The sequence below is a fragment of the Carcharodon carcharias genome, chromosome 9 (genome assembly GCF_017639515.1).
Source record: "Carcharodon carcharias isolate sCarCar2 chromosome 9, sCarCar2.pri, whole genome shotgun sequence".
Classification (NCBI taxonomy): domain Eukaryota; kingdom Metazoa; phylum Chordata; class Chondrichthyes; order Lamniformes; family Lamnidae; genus Carcharodon; species Carcharodon carcharias.
Genome location: NC_054475.1, coordinates 144,415,524 through 144,442,355, shown reverse-complemented (window position 1 = coordinate 144,442,355; position 26,832 = coordinate 144,415,524). Strand labels below are relative to the sequence as shown.

Below are 26,832 nucleotides of genomic sequence, written 5' to 3'. Positions count from 1 at the left end.
ATGAGACGTTAATTTTCCTTTAGGACCAGACAAACGCTGTTTCCTGCTTTGCTAACAAGTGACTGAATCACAAATGAGTGGCTTCAGGATGTGACACAACACATATCAGGATTCTTTGTAAATTCTAGAAACAATAGCTGTTGATATAAAATAAAGTAAGAAGTCATATTTGCTGGCAAGTCTGAGCCGATCCTTTAGTGTTTTACAAAATCCAGTACAACTTCACACTCACTTCTCCATTAACAGTCCACATTCATAGAGAACATCATTACTACATGAAGACTCAGATCATCATTCCAGCAGGTGATCATCCTTCAAATCCAGGCATGTGATTTTTTTTTTGAGGGTGACGTTTTATGTGAACAAATGACTATAGCCTTTCTTTAGATCATTGGTTTTCGTCCTCTTTGCAACCTTGCTATCTCCTGCGCTACATCATTCTGTCTCATTCTTTCCCTGAATCTTGGCTCTTTCCCTTGTCTTTCTTCTGTCTATAATCTACAAGTTTAAATGCCAAGCTTCCATTTTCATTTGGTTCATTTCATCTTTCTTCCTACCCTAGTCCTGCAAAATTATCTACTATAATGTTCTATACTTACAGGTGCATTGGAAATTGATAGGTAAATGTAACCATACTCATTTGCCAATGGAGACACTACAGTGCTATCACTAGCAGAAGGTTGCAATTGCCTGAAATTGGCACAAAATCAACCTAAGGCTTGCACCGGGTGGCATTTAAATGCTGCCAGTGAGCTGCAGTCAAATAGACATTCGATTGTAACTCTCTAGCTGGGGTGAATGGGAAATCAGAGAACTCAGGCAATCCCAGGGAAGGGCCTAGCATGGCCAGCAACAGACCAGGGATTTTGAGGAGGACCAAGAGAAGTGCACCTGCCTCACAAAAATAAAAATTAAAATATTTTCTGGACGGTTTACTAACTGGCCTCCAGCAATCTCAACCACTGGTTAGGCCGCTCAACAGTTCTATAAATAGACAGAGCATTCAAGCTGCAAGCAGCACCCATTTGAACCTGGAATTAGCAATCGGAACCTTACAACTGGCACTGGAAGTGAACTTGTATCTATTTGTAGCTTTATAACTATTCCTGACTGTTCCTTCATTCACAGCTCTGCCTGAAAATTGCATATGGTGTCAATGAGGTGACGGTTGTGTCCCCCCTCCTCACCACCCGCTACCTCCCGTTTTCAACAGTTGGCTGCCTGGTTTTCGGATGGGAAGTAGGCAACAAAAAATTGCACCCTTAACTTTTAAATGGAGACTGAATTATGTCTACTTGTACTGGTTCAAATATCACTCACCCTCTAACCCCACTTCAACTGAATATGACACTTGGTCTTAACTTACGATGCACAACATTATCAGTGAACAATTAGTATATATCTTGAACATACATGAAGCAAGCTAAGTAGGACACTGAGCTCCCTGCACCACCTGGCATCATGCTTACAAATTCTGTGCTGCTTTACATTTTGTCAGGTTAGGAATTATTTCCAAAGAATGGGTGTTGTTTAGAAGATGTAATGTAATCTGCTGGATATATATATAGAACTTTTTGAAAATAACATTTTTTACTAATCAGAGGACACTGGCCTGCAGCAGTGACTAAGTTGCATTTGCAAACACCACAAACCACTTTATGGAGACATAGAGTCTACAGAGCTTTCAGAGATAATGGATAAGATAAGCACCATATTGAAACCAGAGAAAGATCATGTGACCCATCGCTTGGGTATAACATATACTGGATTTGAACTAAGAGACACGGACAGTAGGAGCAACAACCTTTCCTCCTTTCTCAACAAAGCTAAGTCCTGTTTGTGGTTTAAAAACCCACCAGAAGAACTCATTGCTGCAAACTGAGAGTTCTTTAAGGAGGATTCCAACTCAACATCACTGTCTTCAAGAGAAAAGAGAATCAACCAGCCATGATTGCAGAGCGATTGCTTCAATGAGAAATCAAAGTCTCAGCAGCCACCATGGAAAGAGACTCTTTAACTATGGACAAGCATTCAGATAATCCATGAATAATTTCTCTGACTTTACCCCTTTTACTTGCTCAAGTTTTAACATCTGATACTCTTTAAAGTTTATTTTCTTTTGTTAATGCCTGGGGGAGCTGTGTATGTGTTTTTTAGATTAGTGGGTAGTTTTGACCTATTCATACATTTTGAACCTTTTTGTTAATAATTTCTGTATTTTTACCCGAGTGAGTTTCAGTAATAAACCTAACTACTCAAGTTAACTCAAAGAATGTGGCTGGTTTAATTCTTACACCTGAGCTATACACAGTTACCCAAAAGGAAAAAACAATAAAAACTGGGAAATCGGAATACTGGCCTGAACTGTTTTTCCTTCTGGAAAATATGTTTACATATTGGATAGGCAATATCACATTTTTTTAAAAATTCAAAATCTGTTATAACCAACCCAGGTGTGAGATAAAGAGAGGAGTCAGCTCTTCCCTCCTAACCTAGTTGTAACAGTGTTGATGAATAGAAACTTAAGGAAAAAGCCAATTATATAATGACTTAAAATCTTGCTTCTGACATGAGTTAGCTTACTTAGATTTACGTATGAGAAGATATGACCAATTCTTAGTCCTACCTCTTTCTGATGGTACTTGATGGCTACCTTTAGTTTGGCTAGATCATGGCATTTTTGGGGATCTAACTCATCACTTTGGTCATCTCTGTGGTTCAATATGATCTCCAGTTCCCTGGAACTTCGAGCCTGATCCAGCAGGTCTTTGGCAAAGTGCTTGCACTGCTGTGACAGCTCTTCATATTCAGCTTTGAACTCATTCTCCACTTTGCTGAGCTCCTTCAGTTCCCAACCCAGTTGAAAGGCTGTAAGGATCGGATCTTCACTTGACAAGGCTATTAATGAGGGGCTGGCAAGAGCACGGTATATATTCAGCCGTGACCTCGAGTGACGGAGGCTGTCAACTTCTGAACTGGAAACACATTCCACGCAGTTGCACCTGACTTGGTGAGGTCGAGGGATAGAGACTCCTCCGTGTACCAACAGTTTTATAATTTCATAGTTATTGGTATGTGCAGCAAGCATTATGGGCGTAATATCTGGAGTGAATTCTGAAAATTGGGCATCCATCAGTAAAGGAAGGACCTGCCAAGCAGAGAAAAAAAATAATCAATAACGATTTTCTCAGAGTATCAAAGCAAGTCAAAGAATAGATTTCACAACATGAAATGTTGTGGTCAGCAGACAGAATGGGCTTGATTTGGGCTTTTGATGGAGATCGTGGTCCCAGTGATGAGGTAGTCCTTGTGATTTAGAGTTTGATTTAGAGGCTTGAGGTTCTGGGGCCACAGAGGCCCAAATTATTCTGGCAGGTCTCTGAGGAAGATCCCCGCTCCTCCAGAGTAAACAAAAATAATTGAACAAAAACATAATTACCTGGAAAAACTCAGCAGGTCTGGCAGCATCGGTGGAGAAGAAAAGATGTGACGTTTCGAGTCCTCATGACCCTTCAGCAGAACTGATTGAATCCAAGGAGAGGGGTGAAATATAAGCTGGTTTAAGGTGGTGAAACAGGTCAGTAAGGTTACTGACCAGACTTTGAGGCTCTTACTGCCCCTAATAAAATAAAGATTTGAACTGCATATTCTTCAAATATTCAATTCCTTCTCTTCCCAAAAAGCAACATTTGTCACTGACCTATCCAGTCCTTAATAAAATGGCAACTTAAATCCTTTTATTTTCAACATTTATAGTCCAAGGTGATGACTTATTTTATGCTGGATTTGTAAAAATAACTATCCAAAACTGATTAAATGCATCCTTACACTCTCACATTCAATACCTGTACTCCATCTCTGGTCACAATCTTGTGCACATGCCCTGCACAGCCTAAGGTTGGCAAGTGTTTTGGGGGGTAATTTCAGGATCCATTGGAAGAATGATGCTTATAGTTTTAACTATAGGGCCTATACTTCAAATGCAATGTTTTTCTTATTTATTCGTTCACAGGGTGTAGGCATCACTGACTAGGCCAGCACATATGCCCATCGCTAATTGCCCTTGAGGAGGCAATGGTGAGCTGCCTTCTTGAATGGCTGCAGTCCATGTGGTGTGGTACACCCACAGTGCTGTTAGGAAGGGCTTTGATCCAATGACAGTGAAGGAACGACAATATATTTCCAAGTCAGGATGGTGAGTGTCTTGGAGGGGAACTTGCAGGTGGTGGTGTTCCCATGCATCTGCTGCCCTTATCCTTCAAGGTGGTACAGGCTGCAGGTTTGGAAGATGATGTCAAAAGAGCCTTGCTAAGTTTCTGCAGTGCACCTTGTAGATGGTACACACTGCTATCACTGTATGTCAGTGATGGAGGGAGTGAATGTTTAACCTGGTGGAAGGGATGCCAATCAAGCAGGCTGCTTTGTCCTGGATGATGTCAAGCTTATTCAGTGCTTTTGGATCTGCAATTAACCAGGCAACTTGAGAGTATTCCATCACACTTCTGATTTGTGGACAGGCTTTGGGAATCAGGGAGTAAGGAACTCACATGGAATTCCCAACCTCTGACATGCCTTTGTAGCCACAGTATTTATATGGCTGGTCCAGTTCAGTTTCTGGTCAATGGTAACCCCCAGGAGGTTGATAGTGGGGGATTCAGCAGTGATAATGCCGTTGAACATCAAGGGGAGATGGTTAGATTCTCTCTTGTTGGAGATGGTCATTGCCTGACACTTGTGTGGTGTGAATGTTTGCAGTCACTGTATATGCTAATGACATAATTGTACCAACAGTGTATTTGTATGTATATGTGTCTTGTTTCTGTACACGTGGTTATATATGTGAAACCAATGGCAGAAATTTGCGCTCGAGTATAAAATGCTGCATGTTGACTTTGGGCAAGTTTCTCGATGTCATCACGCACTCATGCTATATTTCATCGGCAGGAGTCAGCAACAGACCTGCTGGCAATTAACAGGCCAGTGAAGGCCATTAAAGTAATAACTGGCTGAAATTTTAAAACTTTTATTTTATTTTTATTCATAACATGTCCCTGCTCATGTGACAGAGTCCCGTGGATGAGGATTCCTAAAAAAATCCAAAGGCAGCTTGGCCTTTTCGCCTGCTCGCCAACCGTAATGTCACAGAGTCACATGAGGGGACATGTTTTTAACAATGGAAATTTCTTTATTTTTGTGTTTTTAAATCTTCAGCTCCCGGAGGCGCAGAGCTGCAGCTCAGTGCCTCATGGAGCTTTCACTGTGTGCACTTGCACAACCTTCTGTGCTTGCCCTCCTCCTGCCCCCACCCCGGCAGCGCTGCAGCGGGCGTTTCACGTTGGCTGGCCATTGATTGGGCAGCCAGCTTGAAATCGATGTTGGGGCCCGATTATGGGCGGCGGTCAGCCTCACGAACGCTCCTGGGCCAGCCTGTCGCGCCTGCCCGGCAAGGTAATAAATCCTGGCCCAGAAGACAGATGATTAACGGGAACATTAATGGAAAATCAGAGTGGGATTGGGGATGAGTCTTAAAATCTGGAAAGTGAAAGGATTAGTTCTTCGAGGGAAAACCTTTCATGTTTCAGTTAAGCGTTAGACTTCTTTTCAAAGAGCCAAATTCTATTCCCAACAATTAGCTAACTAATTGGTTAGAGGGTCCGGTGGAAGTGCCTAAATTTCATTCCTGTGATGCTAAACTGTCAATCTAAGATTTGATACTATCCATGGGCAGGGTTTTGCCCTTGTCGGGCAGCCTCGTTGGGGCGGATGGGGGCAGTCAGGAAGCAGACCACTGCCCATGATCAGGGCTGGTCTGCGAATTGACGCAGGTGGGCCAATTAAGGCCTGCCCAGCGTGAAACGCGAGTGGCACCGCCCAGCGCTGCCTGTGTGGGGTGGGGCGGGGGGGTGGGGAGGGCGAGTGGGTGGGGAGGGCGAATTTCTCGCATGCACTCGAGCAAGCGCTTGAAAGCCTCCCTGAGGCATAGAGCTGGCTCTGGGAGATGAAGCGTTTTTAAAACAGAAAATAAAAATGTAATAAAACATGTCCCTGCTCATGTGACTCATGTTATTAATTAACTTTTTAAAACTTTTATTTTATTTTTATTTGCTTTTGGAAACCCCGTCCCGCCTGTGGATGAGGTTTCCCAAAAAATGCAAAGGCCGCTTGGCCTTTTCACCTGCCTGTCAACCACTAGGTTGGATGGGCGGCGAAAAATTAAAGTTAATTGATTACTTAATGGCCTTAACAGTCCTTTAAATTTCTGGCGGGCGCGCTGCCTACCGAGCTATCATGTGATTGCGCATTGACTTTGGCACATTCGGCTGACATCAGTGCACTTCATTTCAAGCTTGAGCGGGTCTGGCATGTGCTTGCCTGCCACGCGAAAAATATACCCAACACAATTAATCAGACAAAATACAAACAACAGGTTTTGGTTAATCAGACCACAAATAAATAGAATTTTCTTTTTAAGTTACATGAAAAGATCCCTGCCTTTATATGTTTAAAGTCAATGTTATCACTCTGTTTCTGTTTGATTTCACTTAATTTTGTTTCTCTTTCCTTCTTTCCATATTTCACTTGATGGCTCTTTTTCTCACTTTTCATCTTTCAGCAAATGTAATTTCTATCTTCAAAAACGCAGGAATAGACCTTAGAATCAGTGATGCGAAACAAACCAAAATGTTTGCAAAAGATCAGGTAACAAACCATCCAGAGAAGTAGAATATAACAGTAATAGCTACCGTGGATTTTGAAAAGGAAAAAACCATGCTTAACCAACCTTTTGTTTTATTCATTCATGGGATGTGTGCATCTCTGGCTAGACCAGCATTTATTGCCCATCCCTAACTGCCCTTGCTCAGAGGGCATTTAAGAGTTAACACATTGCTGTGGGTCTGGAGTCACATGTAGGCCAGACCAGGTAAGGACAGCAGATTTCCTTCCTTAAAGGACATTAGTGAACCAGACAGGTTTTTACAACAATTGGCAATATTACCATCAATGTGCGGGGATGGGCCCGAAACACCGACCCGCAAAATGACACAAGATGATGCCCGCTGAACTGTTAATGGCCTATTAAGGCCATTAAGAAAGCAATTTACCCTATTAACAATGCTGCCCGTCCAACCTTAAGGTTGGCGGGCAGGCAAAGAGCGCAACCGGCCTTTACATTTTCCAGGAAACCTCATGAGGTTTCCTGAAGGTTTTATAAAACTAACAAATAAATTTTGTCAACTTCACAAACATGTCCCAGCTCATGACATGTTTAAGTAATTTTTTACTTTATTTTAAAAAAATTTTATTATCCACCTAATTTCTCTGAGGCAGTTCCGTGCCTCAGGGAGATTGCTGCTCTATTTCACGCACACGAAAGAGCGCAGGCCCCGACTCTCCCTCCTCTCCCTGCCTGCACAGGTAGCACTGAGCCTTAATTGGCCCGCCCACATAAAATGGTGGCGCGGAGTCGGCTCTGCCCCCCGCCCACCACAGGTAAGATTCTACCCATGGTCATCATCAGACTTTTAATTCGAGATTTTTACTGAACTCAAATTTCACCATCTGCTATGATGGGATTCAAACCTGGGTTCCCAGAGCATTACCCTGGAATTCTAGCTCAGTGACAATACTGCTATTCCACCACCTCCCCGGATGAAATAACAGAAAAAGTAGACAAAGACAATACAATGGATGCAGTGCACATGGACTTTCAAATAATCTTGGAATACAGATTTGTAAATTACTAAAAGTAACCACACAAGATAATAAGGTCAGTAAGAGTGCAAACAATGTAATAGGGTTCATTTCTAGAGAAGTAGAATACAAAAGCAGGGATGTCATGTTAAATTTGCATAAAACCTTGGTTCACTCATATTTGGAGTGCTGTGTGCAGTTCTGGTCTTTATGTTAAAAAAATAGTTGTGACATACTGCAGAAAGAGCAGGAAAGATTTACAGGTTACTACAAGTAAGAGGATGCAACTATTAGAAAGATGGAGCAGGCTGGAAGTTTTACTCTGGAAAAGAGAAGATTCAGAGGAGAATTGATGAAACCCCTGAAATCATTAACAACATAAGAGCAAAAGCACATAGCAAATAGGAGCAGGAGTAGACCATTTGGCCCCTTGAGCCTGCCCTAACATTCAGTATGATCTTGGCTGATCTTGGGTCTCAACTTCATTTTCCCTTGATTCACTGAAACACAAAATATCTTTCCATCCCAGGCTTAAATATATTCAGTGATGAAGCATCCACAATCCTCTGGGGTAAAATAATCCCAAAGATTCACAAGCCCTTGAATAAATAAATTTTTCCTCATCTCAGTCCTTAATGATCGGCCCCTTTGCTCGAAACTGTGCCCGTGTTCTAGATTCCCCAGCCAGCAGAAGCAAGCTATCAGCGTCTACCCTGTCAAGGGATTTGTTATCGCAAATTTGGAGAAACTGTTTCCATTAGTATAAATCCACAACTAGGGAACATAGATATAAAATAGCTACTAAGAGATCGAACAATAATTTTGAAGGAATGTCTTTACACAGAAAGTGGAGAAAATGTGGAATGCTCTGCAATATGGAGCGATTGAAGCAGATAGCAGTAATATATTGGGGGTTTGTTTTTTAGATGGTTATATTTTGTAATGTCTCTTTAATTCAAGGTAAAATGGAGGAATGAAGACAGTCAGGTGATCTGCTATGAATTCATGCCTGACAACAAGCCAGTGTGGCTTAGCTACCATGGTGATGGGGAGGGTTCAGGTTGAGACTTACTGGGAGAAAGGTGCAAAATATTCACACCTGAAAAAAGGCCAGAGCAGCTGGGCCAACTGTGGACAGAGGACAATATTAAATGAAGGTGATGGGGTTTCGCCTGCCAGCTGGATAGGCTGTGAGAGCCCCACGTCACCTCTTTTAGGGAAGCCCACTGTATTAAGTGTCACTCAGGCTAACCTTCCAGGATTGTCCTAGAATTAATATCCAGATATTAATATCCAGGACACTGCGGCAAGCAATCCTGGAGGAAAATCATTAGATAAAATTGAGCATCTTTATTTATTACATATTAAAGTATTAGAGATGGGGAGGAAAGGCTGTTTCACCAACAGTCAAGATTAATTCAATTGGGTAACTGTTTCCTTCCAAATTGCTGTGGGAAGGAAATGTGCCTGGATAATTGACATGAGTGTTGGGGGTGGACTGGCTCGAGGTAGAAGGTCATGTTTTGAATCTTCCAGTAATACACCCAGACAGAGTTGGCAATCTGAGCCTCATAACCAGCCATGTGTGATCATCTGAGGTTGATCATGAGTGTGGTGCACACCAGAGAGATGCCACATGACAAGTCACATATGCTAACAGTCAAAAGTTTGATGTTGAAGAGCATGTGGCATGGATTCTGCATGTGCATTGCAGATAAAGCAACAAGAAAACTGAGGTACTAACTACTGCTACCAGCCTAGTAATTCTTTAACATTGCTTTATTTTAATTTCGATTCACAGCTGAAGGATTCCACCAAGCAGGAGGATGCACATTCACATTTTCAAAATTGATTTGAATGTAGCTCTGCTTGTGCAGCAGGGTATGAAGACCATATGGCATGTTCCTAACTAATCCTCTCCCTGGTTATGCTGAACCACTCATTACATATGCTCAGCGAAGAGGCAACCAAATCCACATGCTCACAGAAAAGAAACAGTCGCAATTAGTTCTCTATTGCTAGTAAAATATTATATCAGGAGTTAGATCACTGCCATCTTACCCCTGGGACCTTGGTCTGAAAATTTCAACCCAGGTTAATGGGATGAATGTCTTCTGTCACTGCTGGCCATAAAGCTGCTAATTAGAGTGAGTTTCTATCAATCTAATTCCTAGTTAATCTACCACACCAAAACTAACCATAACTCATCATTAATTGGCACTTAATTGGAATCCTTCTTCAGAAAGACTGCTGCCATTTCTTTTATAAGCACATTATGGGTACCTACTTAAACTAGAGCCATGGCATTCTGCTGTGGCACAGTAGAGAGAAATGTTTACTCTGGATCTCAAATGAATAACTAACCTGTTGATTAAGTCCTTCAAAATTAACTAGAATATGTCAGTTTATAATAGCAATTTAAGGTTATGTAGATAAGTACAGATAGAGATCATCAAATGCTGATGGAACATGATGGTTTCCTGTGCTGCAAATATGGAAATATCAGCTGTGAAAATCAGCTGGCCAATATTAGGTAATAGAGGTGTGGACATAGACAGATTGTGTGGTGTTTTATCAAGCCTTTTTTTGGAAGACGTGAACTTTGAAGAACTTTCCTGCAGGTGACTAATAAATGAATTAGACTGCATGAGAGGATGGTTTGTACATGGTCTGCGAACTTGATGAGTGTATTTTTCTCATTCGATTCCTCCTTACAGTTTTGGTTCTCCCTGAGCTGATTTTGCTTGATGTTTTCAAATGGGTTTCAAAAATGAAAGCTTTCCATTCCTCAGTATTGACGTCCCTGCCCTTGGTAAGTAGATAGTTCACCATAAAGTAATTTAAATAACGTTGTTATCAACATTAATCAATATATAACAAATTCATCGATCTTAAGTGAGTTTCAGTGATCTTCCTCCTCAGTATGTGATTCGATGGAATGATTTTCTGCCCACGAGGAAATGTATTGATTCTGCATTTATTCTGGAATATTGCAGGCAGTCATCAACAGCTAAGCTTTAATTCACATATGCGCATATTCTTTTTACTGTTCATTTATGAAGCACAATTTTTTTGATGCTATGCTGTCACTTCTGTGAAATAAATAATTTTTGCTGTATGGCACACATATTGAATCAGATTTGTTTGAATGTTAAGCAATGAGTGTTGAAAAGTCAGAATATGCAGGTCAGTAAATGGCTCCCTTCTGCAGTCTAGAGTATTTACTCAAAATACGCAGAAGCCATTTTGTCAAGAAATGTTCGAGGCTTCACGCATGTATTGCAAGTGTAGAACTCTCTGAACTTAGGAGGTTAAAATTTTAAAAAAGAATGTTCTTTATATGTTATGTATCAAATAGACAGAATGTGCAGTTCATGGTAAAGCCGTGATTCAATCAAAGGGTTTTAATTATATTAAATTACATAAACAAAAATAAGATTAACAGTCTTAAAATCATTCCCATGTGCCAATTATCTTTGTATAATATATTCAGTTTTCATTGTTGACAGAAGACATCAAGGCTCACAATAAAAGTGCATCTGTGAATCTGATGCATGCTCATATTCACACTAAAGGATTTAAGATCACTGCCAAATTGGATTCGTCTGAAATAAATCATTACAAACCAGAAATTATATTGTTAATATCAATGGACTTAAATTGCTAGTACAAAATTTCAAAATTATAGGAGTAGGAGTTCCTCTGGTCAATCTGTCGAAAATTATGTTTCCAAAGAGCTCCTCACTTTGTTACAAAATTACACACACATTCTGAAGGAAGTCATTCATCCATTCACTAAATGCCAAACAGAGGAAAACTTAACAAATGCATTTTTAATGTTACTACAAAAAGCGGCCAGAGGAATTTGTAATCCTCATTCTTATTTAATATTTAAATAATATGACCAAGAAAGATTATAATGAATAAACTAAGTAAAATGGGACTCTGGCCCAGTATATTTTAAAATGGAACCAATTTGTGTTTTTACATCCAATTGTTAATTTATTTAGGAACTGCAGCTACTGAACTATTAAAATAGAAAGGCTGAGTTCAGATTTCACTATGGCAATTCGAGAATTTGACCTCAGTTAAAAAAAAACTGGAAAAATAATTTGATATCAAGTTAGCAAGAAGCTTTTGGATTATTGTAAAAACCCAGTTAGTTCACTAATGTCTTTCAGGGAAGGAAATTTGCTATCCTTATCCAGCCTGAGCTATATGTGATTCTGCTCTGTTTGACGCTTAACTGCTCTCTGAAGTGGCCCAGCGAGCCATTTGGTTGTATCACACTCCACAAAGAATTGCAGCAGTTCAAGAAGGCAACCCAGCTTCACCTTCTCAGGCAACCAGGAATAGGCAAGAAATACTGGTTTTGCCAACACCCCGAGAATAAATTTTAAAGATACCTGAGCTTACGATTTTTCTTCATTGCTGCTTTCTCCTGTAAATTTCTTGGGCTGTGTTTTGAAATGCCAATGGGGCTGGAACCCAATGCTGGCGTGCTTTCACTGGCATCAAGGAGGCAGCTTGTGCCTCCTAGAGACGCTAAGCACCACTAACTGGGTGCCGAGCCCGCCTCCTGCCCAATTAGGATATTTATATTCAAAAATAGCATTGTGAGAATGACACAGTTGAGGCACAGGGTTGGGACCCTGAATTCATCTGGCACTCAGGTTCCTGGCCCTGCTTTGAAAATCCGACTTCTTGTGTACAATGTGTGTAGCAAAATTCAAAATATATTTTTATGTGAAGATTTATGATTTCACCACACATAGCGCACAAGAAAATATTTTTTGGCAGATCTTTTGGTTTAACTCAGCATCTAACCCACGTTATACATGACTGAGGAGTGTTTGATATACAGTGAGTAAAATTGGGTCTCATTGTGCCATTATTTTGAATATGAAGCAGGAACATAAAGGTCCAATTTCACCAGGATTTGCCCCCATCACATGACACTGGTGGGATGAGGTTTCAGGAGGTTTTTAAAGGTTTGAAAATTTTTTAAATAAAATTCGTAGACATGTCCGAGCTCATGTGGCAGTTTCACATGAGGGGACATGTCCTAAATTTTTTTTTCTTTTATTAAAGTTTTTAAAACTTAAAACTAATCTTCCTGAGGCAGCTCTATGCCTCAGGGAGATTTCTGCACAGGCCCCAACTCAGGCAACCGCCCCGCCACCACCCCCCCCACCCTTGCCCACACAGGGAGCACTCAGCATTTCTGGGCATGCCTTAATTGGCCTGCCCATGTAAAATGGCGGCTGCGCGCATGCCTGTGCCTGCACCCGCACAATCCCCCTGACGGGGAGAAAATTCGCCCCAGGATGATTGCGTACAGACTGGCTTAGCCTGAGACTGTTGCCAGGGATGAAATCAGTAGCTAAGGAAAGGAGTTTGGAGTGGGGACCAAAAACAATGGGCATCTCATGGCAGCTGGAGAGCAACTTGGAAATGGAAGGGGTACATCAAGTTGTCTGGGTACACATTGCAATGAACAACATAGATAGGAAGAGGGAGGAGGTCCTACTAAGAGAGTTAGGCAGGACCTTGAGGGTAATAATTTCTGGATTATTGTCCAAACTGTATGCAAATTAACATGTGTCTAAAGGACTGGTATAGGAAAGAGGGCATCCATTTCATAGGACACTGGCACCAGTTCTGGGTAAAGAAGGAGCAGTAATTATAGGCCAGGCTCCACCTGAGCTGGGATGGGATCCATGTCCCAGCAGAAAGGGTGAACAAGGAAGTGGAAAAAGTTTTATGTCAATAAACGGGGAGGGATCTACAAGAAATATTAGCAGCCTAAATGGAACCAAAGCAAGAAAGAAAAGCATAAGGAAAAATAAAGCAAGGAGGATGTTAATGGCAAGGGAGTATATGGTGTTATAGAAAAGGATTCGAAACAGATGGTTAAACAGAGAGGAAATCCTATTAAAATAGGACAACTGTACAACAATGTACATAGTGTCATTAATAAAATGGGAACTGGAAGTGATCATGCATTGGGAGGGACCAGACATAGTAAGAATTACTGATACATGGCTACAAAAAAATTTAGGATTGGGGATTAAACATTACGTGTATAACATATTTAGAAAAGATAGAAAAACGAGAACGGGATGGAGTACTTACTCTTATTAGGAATAACAATCATGCAAGTAAGAAAAAAGGGACACATCTATCAGAAAGACAAAAACAGAATCCATAGATGATAGAGATAAAATATAATAAATGATCAATCATACAAGTATGTGCAGTTCACAGACCGCAATTCCAATAGTGGAAGGAAGATGGTGGAAGAAATATGCAGACAAATTAGGGAACTGAGTAAAAAACATATGGCAGAATTTTACATCCTGTGGGCGGGTGCGCGCCTGACCCGATTGGGCATAAAATTGCGTGCGATGACATCAGGCGAGTGTCCCCACGTCATCGAGCACTTGTGCAATATTTCGGCCGGCAGCCACGTGCGAGAGTCGGCAGCGCGCCCGCCAACAAGTAAGAGGCTTATTAAGGCCATTAATTTATTAGCTAAGAGAGATATTTCGCTGCCTGTCCAACGTTACAGTTGGTGGGCGGGCGAATCGGCCAGGCGACCTTTGCATTTTTGAGGAAACCTCACCCATGGGCAGGATGAAGTGTAATGAAAACCTGATTAATATATTGGAGAAAAGCAGATTTTGAGGGGCTGAGACTGGAGCTGTTGGAAAATAAAGTGAGTTACATAATATTGGCAAACAACGATGTAGAATAACAACATTTAAAACAGTGTTTAAGAGAATGCAGGAAAAATCTATTCTGCTAAAAGAAAAGAAGAAACTAAACAAGAACGAAAATCCATGGATGAATAAAGACAATTGAGGGTTAGGAAAGGCACATTAAGAACATAGGGGTTCATAGCAGAGGGGTTCATGATAAGAGACAATATGAAAAGATTAGGAGAGAAGTGAAAGAAAACAATTAGGAAGGCAATGAAGAACTATGAAATTAAATTATTGAAGAACGTAAAGCAAAATACTAAAATATTGTACAGGCACATCAATATAAAAGGAAGGTTGCAATGGGAAGAGGGCCATTAAGGGGTAGACAGGATAATACCACAAGTAATGACAGGAAGATGGCAGAAGTACAAAATAAATGTTTCACTTTGGTATTTATCATTGGCGATCGAACAGGCAGACATGACATTGAATAATGAGATAAGTGGTGTAATATGTCCACTTATTTTTTTTAAAAAGGATGTATTAAATAAACCAATCAAGCTCAAAGAGGATAAACTCCCTGGTCCAGGTGGATTGCATCCACATATTTTAAAATAATCTAGGGTTGGGATAGCAGAGGCATTGCTACACATATTTAATAATTTCTTAGCAAATAGTGCAATGCCAGAGGTCTGGCAGATGGATAATGAAATTCCTATACTTAAGAAGGGGAATAGAACATGTCCAGACAATTATAGGCCAGTCAGTTTAACATCAGTAGTAGGAAAATAATGGAATCCTTACTAAAGGAGAGAATAGAAACAAAGCATTATTATTATGGTTATCAAATTGGAAGATCTTACTTGACCAACCTTATTGAATTTTTTAAGAAAGTAACAGAGAGGGTAGATAATGGTAATGTAGCAGATGTAATTTATCTGAATTTTCAAATGGCCCAGATAAGGTGCCCCAGAAAAGGCTAACGAATAAGAGAAGGCAGAGTCAGGGGACAAGAAGCAGAATGAATTGCTAGCTGGCTTCAAGACACAAAGCGGGCAGTGGGACTAAAGGGTAGTTATTCAGAGTGGCAGAAAGTGGGGTTCCACAAAGACCAGTGTTGGGACAAGTACTGTGCACAACTTGCGTTCATATATTAGACTTTGGAATCAGGTCATTAATAAACTTGCAGAATAGGACAATAATTGGCAAATGAAGTTCAACACAGATAAATGTGGAGTAGTACATTTTGGTAGAAAAATAGGGAGCAAGAACTTGGAAGATGTGAGTCTAGGTAAGGTAAAGGAACAAGGATTTTGGAGTACTAATACACCAAACACTAAAAATTGTGCCACAGGTTAGCAAGGCTATAAAAATAGCAAACCAAGCACTACACTTTATTTGTAGAGTGTTGGGAAGCAGAGACAATTTAAATTATATTGGTCTCTGTAGGTGTTAGGAATGAGTTTTAGCTTTAAAGTTTAAGTTTGATTTGTATTTCTGTACTTATGTGTTAGGAAAAGGTCAAATTGAGGTTTAGTTTCACTTTAAAAGGTTCTTGCATTTCGAATAAGGTCTTTACAACTGTTGCAGCTAAGGTAAACAAACAAAAGTAGAAAAAAACAGTGCTGTTGCCTAGCAACAGGGCCCAGAGAGACAGTCCCTCCCACAGACTCACACACAGAAGAGAAACAGCAGTTTGATTTTGGAAGCTGTTTGAGTTCAATTGGTTTTGAAAGTAGCTGCCAGGAGAAACTGGAGCAAAGGGGACAGATAGCCAGTCCCAAGCTGAATAAAAGATTCCAAAATCCAGGGGAGTGGAACAGGGGAAAGTCCCAAGTAGACCTTCTAGTCAAAGGAAAGACAGGAACCTGGAAAAGGCCCTGTTAAATGAAGCTAAGAGGCGGGGGAGGTGGGGGGGAGGTGGTGGTGGTGTTGCAGAGGGAAAGGCTCCAAGCTTTCTAAGCTTCAGGTTTAAGGAGACAAAAGCTACAGAAAGCAGATTTAAGTGAGAACAGCTTCCAAGAGGCAAGAAGGTCCAAAGAGACAACTGAAGGTCTGTAACTCTTTGCTATGGGTACGTGAAGCCGTGGTACTGTTGACAACTAATTCAGTGAGACAGGGCGCATGGAAGGCAGCTTCAATGCATGTGGTGACCCGGGGAAAGGAACATCGGAAGGAGAGTTCAAAACCCTGAAGGCGTACCCTTGCGGAAGATATCTGAAAGAAAGTGTCGGTTTGGGAGAAGATTCCAAAGAGTGGAGATTGAAAGCCCTTGTGTGAAAAACAGAGTTTAGTGAGACCAGTTGGCTTGTGGTGGGACAAGTGTCTGGGGGGGTAGTTGAGGAGAGATCCATAGCATCTGGTTGAGGTGGCATCTGTGAGAGTATGGTGTGTCTGACCATAGGGTGGTATAGATATACATGGAATGTGTACCTACTGGGAATATTAGAGTATAACTTTTGTAACTTGTGTTATCCTTACAAATCTGTATATATCTGTAAAGGTATAGTTGTGAATGAAGGAGTACTGTAATATAGTTCATTTTTTCTTGTTTAATAAATGTTCTATGCTTTTGTTAAAAGTTCGTTAGCTGCCTCCAGTGGCTCTGTTCAGTAGTCCCTCTCTAAACATACATGTCCCTCTTAATCGTATCTAAAACAAATAAAAGTTAGGATCTATCACTTTGAGTTCCACCCTGGGATCAGGCTTGTCCAGGGGTAATCACAGCTGAGATTATAACAAGAAGGATAGAATTGAAAAGTGGGAAGTTATGCTAAACAGTGTTGAAACTTGTTAGATCACATTTAAACCATTAACTTATGTCGATGGCCTCTAGTTATGCTCTTTCCCACAAGTGGAAATATTCTCTTTACAGGTACTTGATTAAAACTTATCATAATTTTAAAGACATTTAGAGTACTGGGTGTAGCTCTGTTTGCTATATTATGAAAAGGATATATCGGCACTAGACAGGGTGCAGAGAAAATTTACATGGTTGATACCAGAAATGTTTAGGTATACATATCAGAAAAGCATTGACAGATTGGTTGTCTTTTCTCTTGAAAAAAGAAGGCTGTTAGGTTACCTAATAGAGATCTTTAAAATTATTAAAGGTTTTGATCAAGTGGATACAGAGAATGTTTCCACTCATGGGGAAGAACACTAGAGGCCATCAATATAAGAAAGTCAGCAACAAATCCAACAAGGAATTCAGAAGAAAATTCTTTACCAACAGAGAAGTGAGAATATGGAACTCGCGACCATGGGGAGTGGTTGAAACAAACAGTATAGATGTATTTAAGGGGAAGCTAGACAAGCATATGAAGAAGAAGGGATTAGATACACTGATATATTTAGATGAGAAATGACAGGAGGTAGCTTGAGTGTAGCATCAACACTGATATAACTGGTTCAGCTGAACGGTCTGTTTCTGTGCCATATATTCTATGTAATCCTATGTCAAAACTCCTGAAGGGTATCAGAGCCTTTGATTCCTTGCAGTCATGACTCAGTAATTTGCTTATGATTTATCAAGCAAAGCAGTGATGTGCCATTTTTGTTAACAGACAGTTAAAAGCCTACTGATGTCATACCTAAGCCCTGAGGAAATTAAAACAAACTGTGGAAGTACATAATCCGATGTGGACCCAAGTTAGGCCTCAATCCATCATACAGGCATTGCAAACAAAACCTTTTACTAGCTCAGGATGTAAACTTAAGACTGAAGGGATTCCTGTTCCATTAGCGACATTGGCCGTATGCTAGGGAGCATTAGATTATTTCATAAAAGTTTAAATAAAGCTTTTCTGGATCTGTTGTCAGCTCAGCGAATTTTTCCACGAAGCAGTTGAGCCACACAGATCAGGGGTAGGATTTTCCCTTCGGCGAGTGGGGGTGGAACTCCCGACGTCATCCCACCCCATTTAACTTTTCTAGTAGGCCGGGGCGCAGCAAAATCAGCTGTGCGCCCGCCGACCTCTCAATGACCAATTGAGGCCTTGGGCAAAGTAATTAAACTAATTAATGGACCTGCCCGTCCAACCTTAAGGTTGGCGGGAAGGCCAGGAGCCCCGACGGGAATTAGAAAAAGCATGAAACCTCATCCATGAGCGGGATGAGGTTTCATGTAGGTTTTAATAATTTTTAATAAAGTTTTTGTCAAGATCATGGACATGTCCCAACTCGTGACAGTGTCATATGAGGAGACATGTTAGGGAAATGTTATTATTCTATTTTTAGCTTTTTTACATTTAGAGCCGATTAAATGGCAGCACTTAGCCTCAGGGAGATGAGTGTGTTTCTTCCTGCAGAGTGCACAGCGCTTCTGTGCGGACATCACACTGGGTGGGCCTTAACTGGCCTGCCCATGTAAAATGGTGCCGTGCCCCTACTTGGGGGCGCTGATTGGAAGCGCGCCTGTGTGTGCCCGCCCTTCAACTTCGTCCCCAATGGGGGGAAAATCCTGCCCCAGAGGTTCCCAGATACAATCTTTGCTTAAGTGGGGCTAGCTGATTTCAACAAGGGGCAGTGGTGGGATAGCTGGGAAGAAGGAAGGGTGTTAAAATTGGTCTCAGCAATTTCCCCTCACCACCTACCCCACCAGCCTGGGCTACTGAGGGGCAAAATTAATTGCTGTTCAATTACTCATGTTGATGAAGAACTTAGAGAGCACATATTTGTGTATGTCCAATAAGGAGTTTGGGTTCCACTTCAATATCCCTCATGTTGAAATATTTTGTCAACACCACCTGTCAAAGTTTATGCATAAACAAAGATTTGTGATGAAAAATACATCTGTTTTTTAGTAAGCCTCATATTCCCACACAAGTGACATCACAATGGGTTATTTTTTAAAAATTAATTTATGGGACATGGGTGTCACTGGCTAGGCTAGCATTTATTGTCCATCCCTAGTTGCACTTGAGAAAGTGGTGGTGACAGTGACGTTATCCAATAGTTAATGTTAATTGTGTGGCCTGAGATGTTATAGATATAGTCATTCACATTTGGAACCATAGGATCTTTATGAACATTAGAAGATTTAATGAGTCTCACAACATATATTTCTAGGAAAATATGCTTTCTCCCATTTCCTTCCCAGGTTACATATTAATCCATAACAAAGAGTATATGTAGCCTATCCAGTACCATGCTTCTGCAATGTCAGTCTGTTACTTGGTTCAACAACTCACTCATCCTCTTATTCAGGGTCAAGTTCAATTTTGGCAGAAGCACAAAACATCAGCTGCCATCGTAATCCCCTCGCTTGTGTTGGATACTTGTCAATGTTAAATTTTACCCCTATGGAGATGTGTCTTACAGCTACTTAGTGACTTGCCTAAGGGCTTCTCTGAAGTTGGGAACTGAAAAGTGCATAAGACTGATGGATGCATCCTCCTTCTTTATTTTCCATAATTTCCATTGTAAGGATATCTACAATTCACAGAAGCAAAAACCATATTAAATGAGAAAGCACCTGATCTATCAGGAAATTCAGCTAATGTCTTGTAGTGATTAGATCATAAGGTCATAAAATACTTATGGATGAGGAAGGGTTTTTGGCCATTCTTAATTCATCTATTCAAAATAATCCCACACTCTCCTCATTCCTTATGATACTAGATTCACACCTCCTCTAATCTGCCCCAACACCCATTCCAAGTGTTGATTGCTCCCGTATTGAAGAGCCTCCTGAAGTTATTTTTTACTAATTCAATCCTGTGTTCTTTCACCCTATTCACCCAGTCCAATTGATAGTGGCATTCTGGATAAACTTTTCCTATTGTCCAATTAACATAGGGGTAGTTTAAATTCCCGCTGATTATTCTATGTTTTTTACTCATTTCCCTAATTTGTCTACATATTTAATTTATACACCTTATATATTTATCTGATATACCTCTACAACATCACCTCTGGGATGCCTCCCTTCCAAGCTAAAAAAAAGCCACTCCAGTTTTTGTCATGACTCACTCCTGTGAGATTAGTAATCGGCCAAATTGTTCTTCATTGCACTGCTTCCAGGGCTTGAATGCCTCTCTTATTTCTCAACATCACGAATTGGACACAACTCAAGGTGTGATCACAGCACTGTACAACTTGATCACAACTTCCTCTGATTTGTATTGGTTGAACATGTTGGGTGGGCTTTTATCAACATAGTTCCTGAAGGAGGGGTTGCACCATTTCCAGGTCCTGATCCTGATCGTTTTCGAGTCTGCCCATCCCCTCGGTCTTCCTGGAGGCTGCCAATTAACAGGATACCTCTAGGGGCCCCATCCAATTGAAGACAGTGGGCAGGCTGCAAAGTTGAAAGGGCCAATCAGAGGGCCCAAGATTGTGGGTGGCCAACAGCCCCACCGGAAAAGGTGAGCACTGCTACTGTAGGTGGGAGATCACCAGGTGCTGCAAGATGGAGGGCACTCTGAACACATATCAATATTTATAAAATAAAGGTTGGCCACAATGTTAAGGCCAGAATTAAAGGACGCCTTGCTGGCCTCACAGCCTGCTACTGGGAGGTCACCTGAAGCCACCTGCCAAGCTACGCTTTCAGTTGGGGGCCCGACTGTTGTCGGGAAGATCTTGGCAGCGTCACCAATCTGGCCCTAAGTAACCACAATAACTATTAATTAGCTACCCTGTCTGTCAGGCAGGTAGCAGATACCAGCCTGACACTGCCTCTGGCGAGATCACTTGGAGGTGGGATCACCTGGGTAGGCGACGGGCACACATCTTTCTAAACTCCCCACACCCCCACCTCCAAAGCCTCCTCCACATGGCTGATAAGATTGCCCCTATTGGATGTTAAATCTCCTAAAACTTTGGGGCCTCTTTCAATTTCCTCCTAATCTATTTCAGCACTGTTCATGGAATAGATATGTTGCCAATTCCTCCTTCCTTTATACAATAATTTACACTCATCTGTCATTGTTTGGGCCCAACATACTTTGTTTAACGAATTCTGTAATCGGTAGTTTGTTTCTTTCAATTCCAATTTGGTAATGCCCGCAAATTTGACCAAATTGTATTAATTTTCAGAATCCAGTGTTGTAAATTAGAAATAGTAGAAACACTGAGCCTTGGGCAAATTCACTCCATACTGGTATAAACCTTTATCTAGAAGCTATTTTTTTTCTACCCTTGAGGTAACTTATTTTCTCTTCATTCATCAATTTTGCCCTGAGTTTCTATAGATTTGAACATAACCAGTAACCTTTCACGTGTAATGCGTCAAATGCCTTTTGGAAGTTAGGGTTCCCTACAGTCGACTTGGGCTTTCACTTCTTGTAGTAAGGGAGAATTATCCTCTTTTGTGATGAATGCTTGGATATGGATTCTACTGAAATTTACTCCTAACTTAATTATTTTACAGGCCTGGCTGGACCATAAAAGCACAGCCAGTTCTTTTCTCATCTGCCACACTTGCTCACTGTTCCGGGATCATCCTGGAATGCAACGATAACTCCTGGCATCTTTTCTCTGCAGCAAACCATCTTCTTGAACCCCTTTACCTTGTATCCTCCACCCTTACCTTCAACAATAAATCCGAGGATCTCACCGAGTTGTTTGTCACTAAGATTGAGGCCATCAAATCAGCTGCCTCTGCTGTGCCCCTCTCTTACACTAGCCCAACTAGCGAAACTACTGTAAGGTTCCCAGCTGCTCTGGTCTTCCTCTCTCTATCTTTCTCCAGTTTGTCCCCAATATCCTTCCCCCTTTGAGCTCTTCTCAATGAGACCCGCTTCCTGCTCACTTGACCTTATTGCCACTACGCTACTGAACAACCAACTTCCCTGTTTCCCAATGTTAGCCAATGTTGTAAATGGTTCTCTCTCTTCAGGTGTTGTCCCTCCCTCCTTTAAATCTGTCATCATCATCCCTCTCCTCAAAAAACCAACCCTTGAACCCACCATCCTTGTAAACTACATCCAGTCTCTGCTCTCCCTTTCCTCTCCAAAGTCCTTCTGTGTCCATCTTTCTTAGAACTCCATGTTTGAGTCCCTCTAATCAAATTGCAACACCGCCACATTGTTGAAACAGCTCTTACCAAAGTCACAAACTACATCCTGTGCGACTGCAACAAAGGTAAACTTTCCCTCCTCATCCTTCTTGAACTTGTCTGCACCTTTGACACAGTTGACTACAGCATCTTCCTCCAATACCTCTCCATTGTTGTCCAGCTGGGTGGAACTGCTCTTGCCTAGTTCTATTCTCATCTATCTAACCAAAGCAAGGGTATCACTTGCAATGGCTTCTCTTCCTGCTCCTACCATCATTACCTCTGATGTCTCCCAAGGATCCATTTTGGCCCCTACTATTTCTCATGTCCACGCTGCCCCTTAGTGACATCATTGAAAGCACAGCTTTCATTTTCACATAAATATTGGGAAGGCTGCAACTAATGTTTTCGGTCCCCACTGCAAACTCTCTTCCCTGGCTACCGACTCTATCACTTGCGCTGGCAACTGGCTGAGACCAAACCAGACTGTTCATAATCTTGGTGTCACATTTGACGTTGAGATAAGCATCTAACTACATATTCACATCATCACCATTTCCACCTCCGTAATGTCACTCAACTTCACCACTGCAGACTGCTGAAACCCTCATTCGTGTGTTATGTTCAGTATCAACATGTTCTTTTCTGAACTTCAAATTAGTTTTTATATTGTAAAACTGGACCCAGAAAGCTGAGAAGATTGCCCCCCCCAAGGATTACCTGAATTCTTTTGTGGATTGAAACCAGTCCCTTATCTCAAGATTAAACTAAAGGAATATTCCAGATTGATGTGAATCACTGCCCTTTCCTAAAACCAATCCAAAAATTAAATTTAATGAGTCATTCAGAAACAAAGACACTGACTGTCTCAAAGCCTCAAGCTGTTAAACCATAACACAGGATGTTGGAATCAACATGAACACCATTCTTATTTGGAAAATGACTTGGACTTGTAGAAATTCACATGATGCAGTAGCCATGGGCAGAACTTTGCCCTTAATGGGCGGGTGGGCCCCACCGCCATTTTGAGTGGGTGGGCCAATTAAGGCCTGCCCAGCGGGCTGCCTGATGGGAAGCACTATGGGCTTCCTCTGTGTGTGTGTGTGTGTGTGTGTGTGTGTGTGTGTGTGTGTGTGGGGGGTGTGGTGGGGGGGGTGGGGGGGTGGTGCGTGGTGGAGGGATTCCCCAACTGTCAGAGTGCGCTCTTTCACACATGCGGACGAAAGAGCACACATCTCCCTGAGACTAAGTACTGTCTCAGGGAGATCACTGACAGTGTTTTAAATATCAAAAATAGAATAATTAAAAATTATTAACATGTCCCCCTCATGTGGCAATGTTACACAAGATAGGACATGTTAAGAAATATGACTAAAACTTTGTTAAACTTTTTAAAAACAGACATGAAACCTCATCCCGCCAGTGGATGAGGTTTCATGTTTTTTCAGAAGCCCACTGGGGCTCCTGGCCTGCCCGCCAGCCTTGAGGTTGGACGGGCAGGGCCTTTAATTGCCTTAATGATCCTGTCAATGGCCTCAATTGGCCATTGACAGATCGGCGTGCGGACAGCTGATTGCACTGTACCCCCTGCCTTCCTGAGTATTTAAGTAGGGCGGGATGACGTTGGGGGTTCCGCCCGACGTCATCCCCGCATCATTTTCGTGTCGGCGAGTGGGCCCCGCCCCCAACTTGCCGATGGAAAAAATCAGGCTCATGTTTCTGTCCGCTTTTTAAAAAATCAGCACAAGTTGTTTGCGGGTAGTTCCACCTAAAACCATCAAACCAGCTTCAAGTAATTCAAGTAGCTAAGGTAATTAACAACAATACCTTGTAAATGGGAGATCCCAACAGGCAGAAGGATGTTCCCAACCTGTTCCAACTTCAAGTTCACCTAAGAACCAACCTCCTAGAAACTGGACTACAAGAAACCCCACATCCTGCTGAGAATCCTTCACTTTTCAAGGCCCATGCTTCAACTGTAAAACATTGAAACTATCCAAAAAAACTACAGGTCTGCCACATGGGAGCCGCAGCTCATAAACTAGAGTTTGAGATAACTGTAAACTGTAACAGTACATTACCTTCACCTGTATCTAATCTTTGTGTGTGCTACATTGTGTTTTATTTGAAGTAAGTATATGAGAATAAATAACCTCCTTTATTTTAAAATTCACAAAAGCTTTGCTGCTGGAATTATTTAATTGGGATACACACTTCGAGGGTAAGAAAACACACACCACCTTTCATCACAAACATACTGATCATGAGCAGTAAGAGAACACAAACATTCTGTCTGCAACACATTCTTTTGTTACCTCTAGACTTATCGATTCCAATACATTCCTAGCTGGCCTCTCACATTCTATCCTGCATAAGCTTGAGGTCATCCAAAATCTTGTTGCCCATGTTCTAACTTGCACCAATACCCATAGATCTATCCTACCTGTGCTCACTGAACTCTAATGGCTTCTGGTCAAGCAACATCTTGATTTTAAAATTCTCATCCTCATTTTTAAATCCTTCCATGGCCTCACCCTCTCCCTATCTCTGTAATCTCCTCCAGCCCCAGAACCAACCGAGATATCTGTGCTCATCTGATTTCAGTCTCTTGAGCATCACTGATTTTAATTGCACCACTTTTCATGGCTGTGCTTTCAGCTGCCTGGACACTAAGCTCTGGAATTCCCTCCATAAACCTCACCACCTCTCTCCCTTACTTTCCTCCTTTAAGACGCTCCTTAAAATCTACCTCTATGACCAAGCTATTGGTCATCTGACCTAATATCTCCTTCTGTGGCTCGGTGTCAGATTTTGTTTTGCAATGCTCCTGCTGTTAATCCATACCTGTTTAGCCTGAGCTTGTTGATCACAGTCCCATTCGGCCCCACTGTACCTGTTTTTCGGAAACAAGCAAAAGAAGGACAAGAAGCACCAATTTCATGCTAAACCTGGACAATTTTCCAGACACCCCAGTGGCCAACTGAAACAGGGGCTAGGCCTCTTTCATGTGTGAATGAAGAGCCTTACATTGTATCTCACTTAGGATCCCTCTTCTAAATTGGCTGGTGCTAGGCCAGCTCCTGTCAGGAGAGTAAGTGCATTTTTTAAAATAAGTTTGATGTGGAGCCAGGAGAAGCAGAAGTGCTCCTGAATCTCCACGGTTCCCATTCGCCTTGGCCCCAAAGCACTCTGAGAGCCACAGCTGGCCCGCAAACAACCTCACCCTGTTGTCCTCCTGCTATTGTTCCTCACCTTCCCCCCTGCCAACCTCCCCCTGATTTACATTAGGACAACTGTCAGTGAGACAAAAAGCTCAAAACTGATCCCCTTGAAATGGTTAATCTGTTTCAGGAGGTGTGGCTGGCACTGGTGACCCAGACAAATTATTGAAATGAGGCCTGAGGCCTAATTTAAGGCAAATCTTGAGCCTCATCTTTCAAGTTTCTGTTGTTTGCACACCATTGGTTTTGTACCCAAAAACTGGCTGTAACAAATTTCTATCCTATTGTTTTTATTAATGCGAGTATTTAATATTGATCCCCCTTCCAGTTTCCTATTTAAGTGCTAATTATCATGCAGCACATTTTGGAAACAGAGTGGTCAAGCTCCCAGGTTGCTCTGTATCTAGGATGTGGCCTGTGATAGTCAGCATATGTGGAAAAGTGGCTGATGTGAGGAACATTGGAGAAACTCACCAGGAGGTAGAATCATTCATGTGAACATGAGTCCTGTCCCTATAGCAGATGGCTTACCATCCAATCTCTTAACTCAACATGCCACTCTGCAGGATCACATATTCAAACGTGCTGACACAATTTGTAAGTAGATTAATTACCTGCTTTTCTCCACTTGGTTTTCTATAATGCAGCAGAAGCTCGACGGCTCCAACAACCTCCTTTCGTATGGCGTAGAGCAACGCATCCCCCACATAGATACTAAAACTCAGGAGCAGCTCCATGATCTCCAAGTTTTCATTTTCAATTGCTATGAGGAGTGCGCTCCGTCCCAGAGGATCTGTGCAGTTGATATTAATATTAAAGTAGATTTCAGCTTCCTCCAGAGCCTGCTTCACTGTTGCATAGTCCCCTTTTTCCACTGCATTCAGGTAAGCTTTTTCCTCCAGCGAGAGTTCATTTTCTGCCCGCACTATCTGCAATGGAATCCGATCTATGTATGGAGAATAGTTGACCTTTTTGTAGTACTGCTGGGCCATTGTTCATTGTGCCGCATGGACCCTGTTTTAAAATGAGAAAAAGAAAATTCTGGAAGCTTAGCTTAGCTTTTAGAGTAGAACTAATTCAAATTGACTCTTTGAGTGCTATGAAGCATTTTTATTAAAAAAGCAGAATTAGCTGACCTCATTTGGGGTGGTGGGGGAGGAGGGAGAGGCTACCATCGGCCTTTGTACTCCAAGATTAGGGAGAGGAAAAAAGA

General features: G+C 41.6%; 1 protein-coding gene across 2 annotated transcripts in view; it reads right to left on the bottom strand.

Annotated features, from left to right (window-relative positions):
- Positions 1–26,611, bottom strand: part of LOC121282180 (short transient receptor potential channel 5-like) — a 61,033-nt gene extending 34,422 nt beyond the window's left edge. For both annotated transcript variants that reach the window (XM_041195732.1, XM_041195733.1), the window contains exons 1-2: positions 26,234–26,611; positions 2,627–3,148 (exon numbers count right to left, since the gene is read on the bottom strand). In XM_041195732.1, coding sequence (XP_041051666.1) covers positions 2,627–3,148; positions 26,234–26,611 — 900 coding nt within the window. The remainder of the gene's footprint in view (positions 1–2,626; positions 3,149–26,233) is intronic.
- Positions 26,612–26,832: the final 221 nt, after the last annotated feature.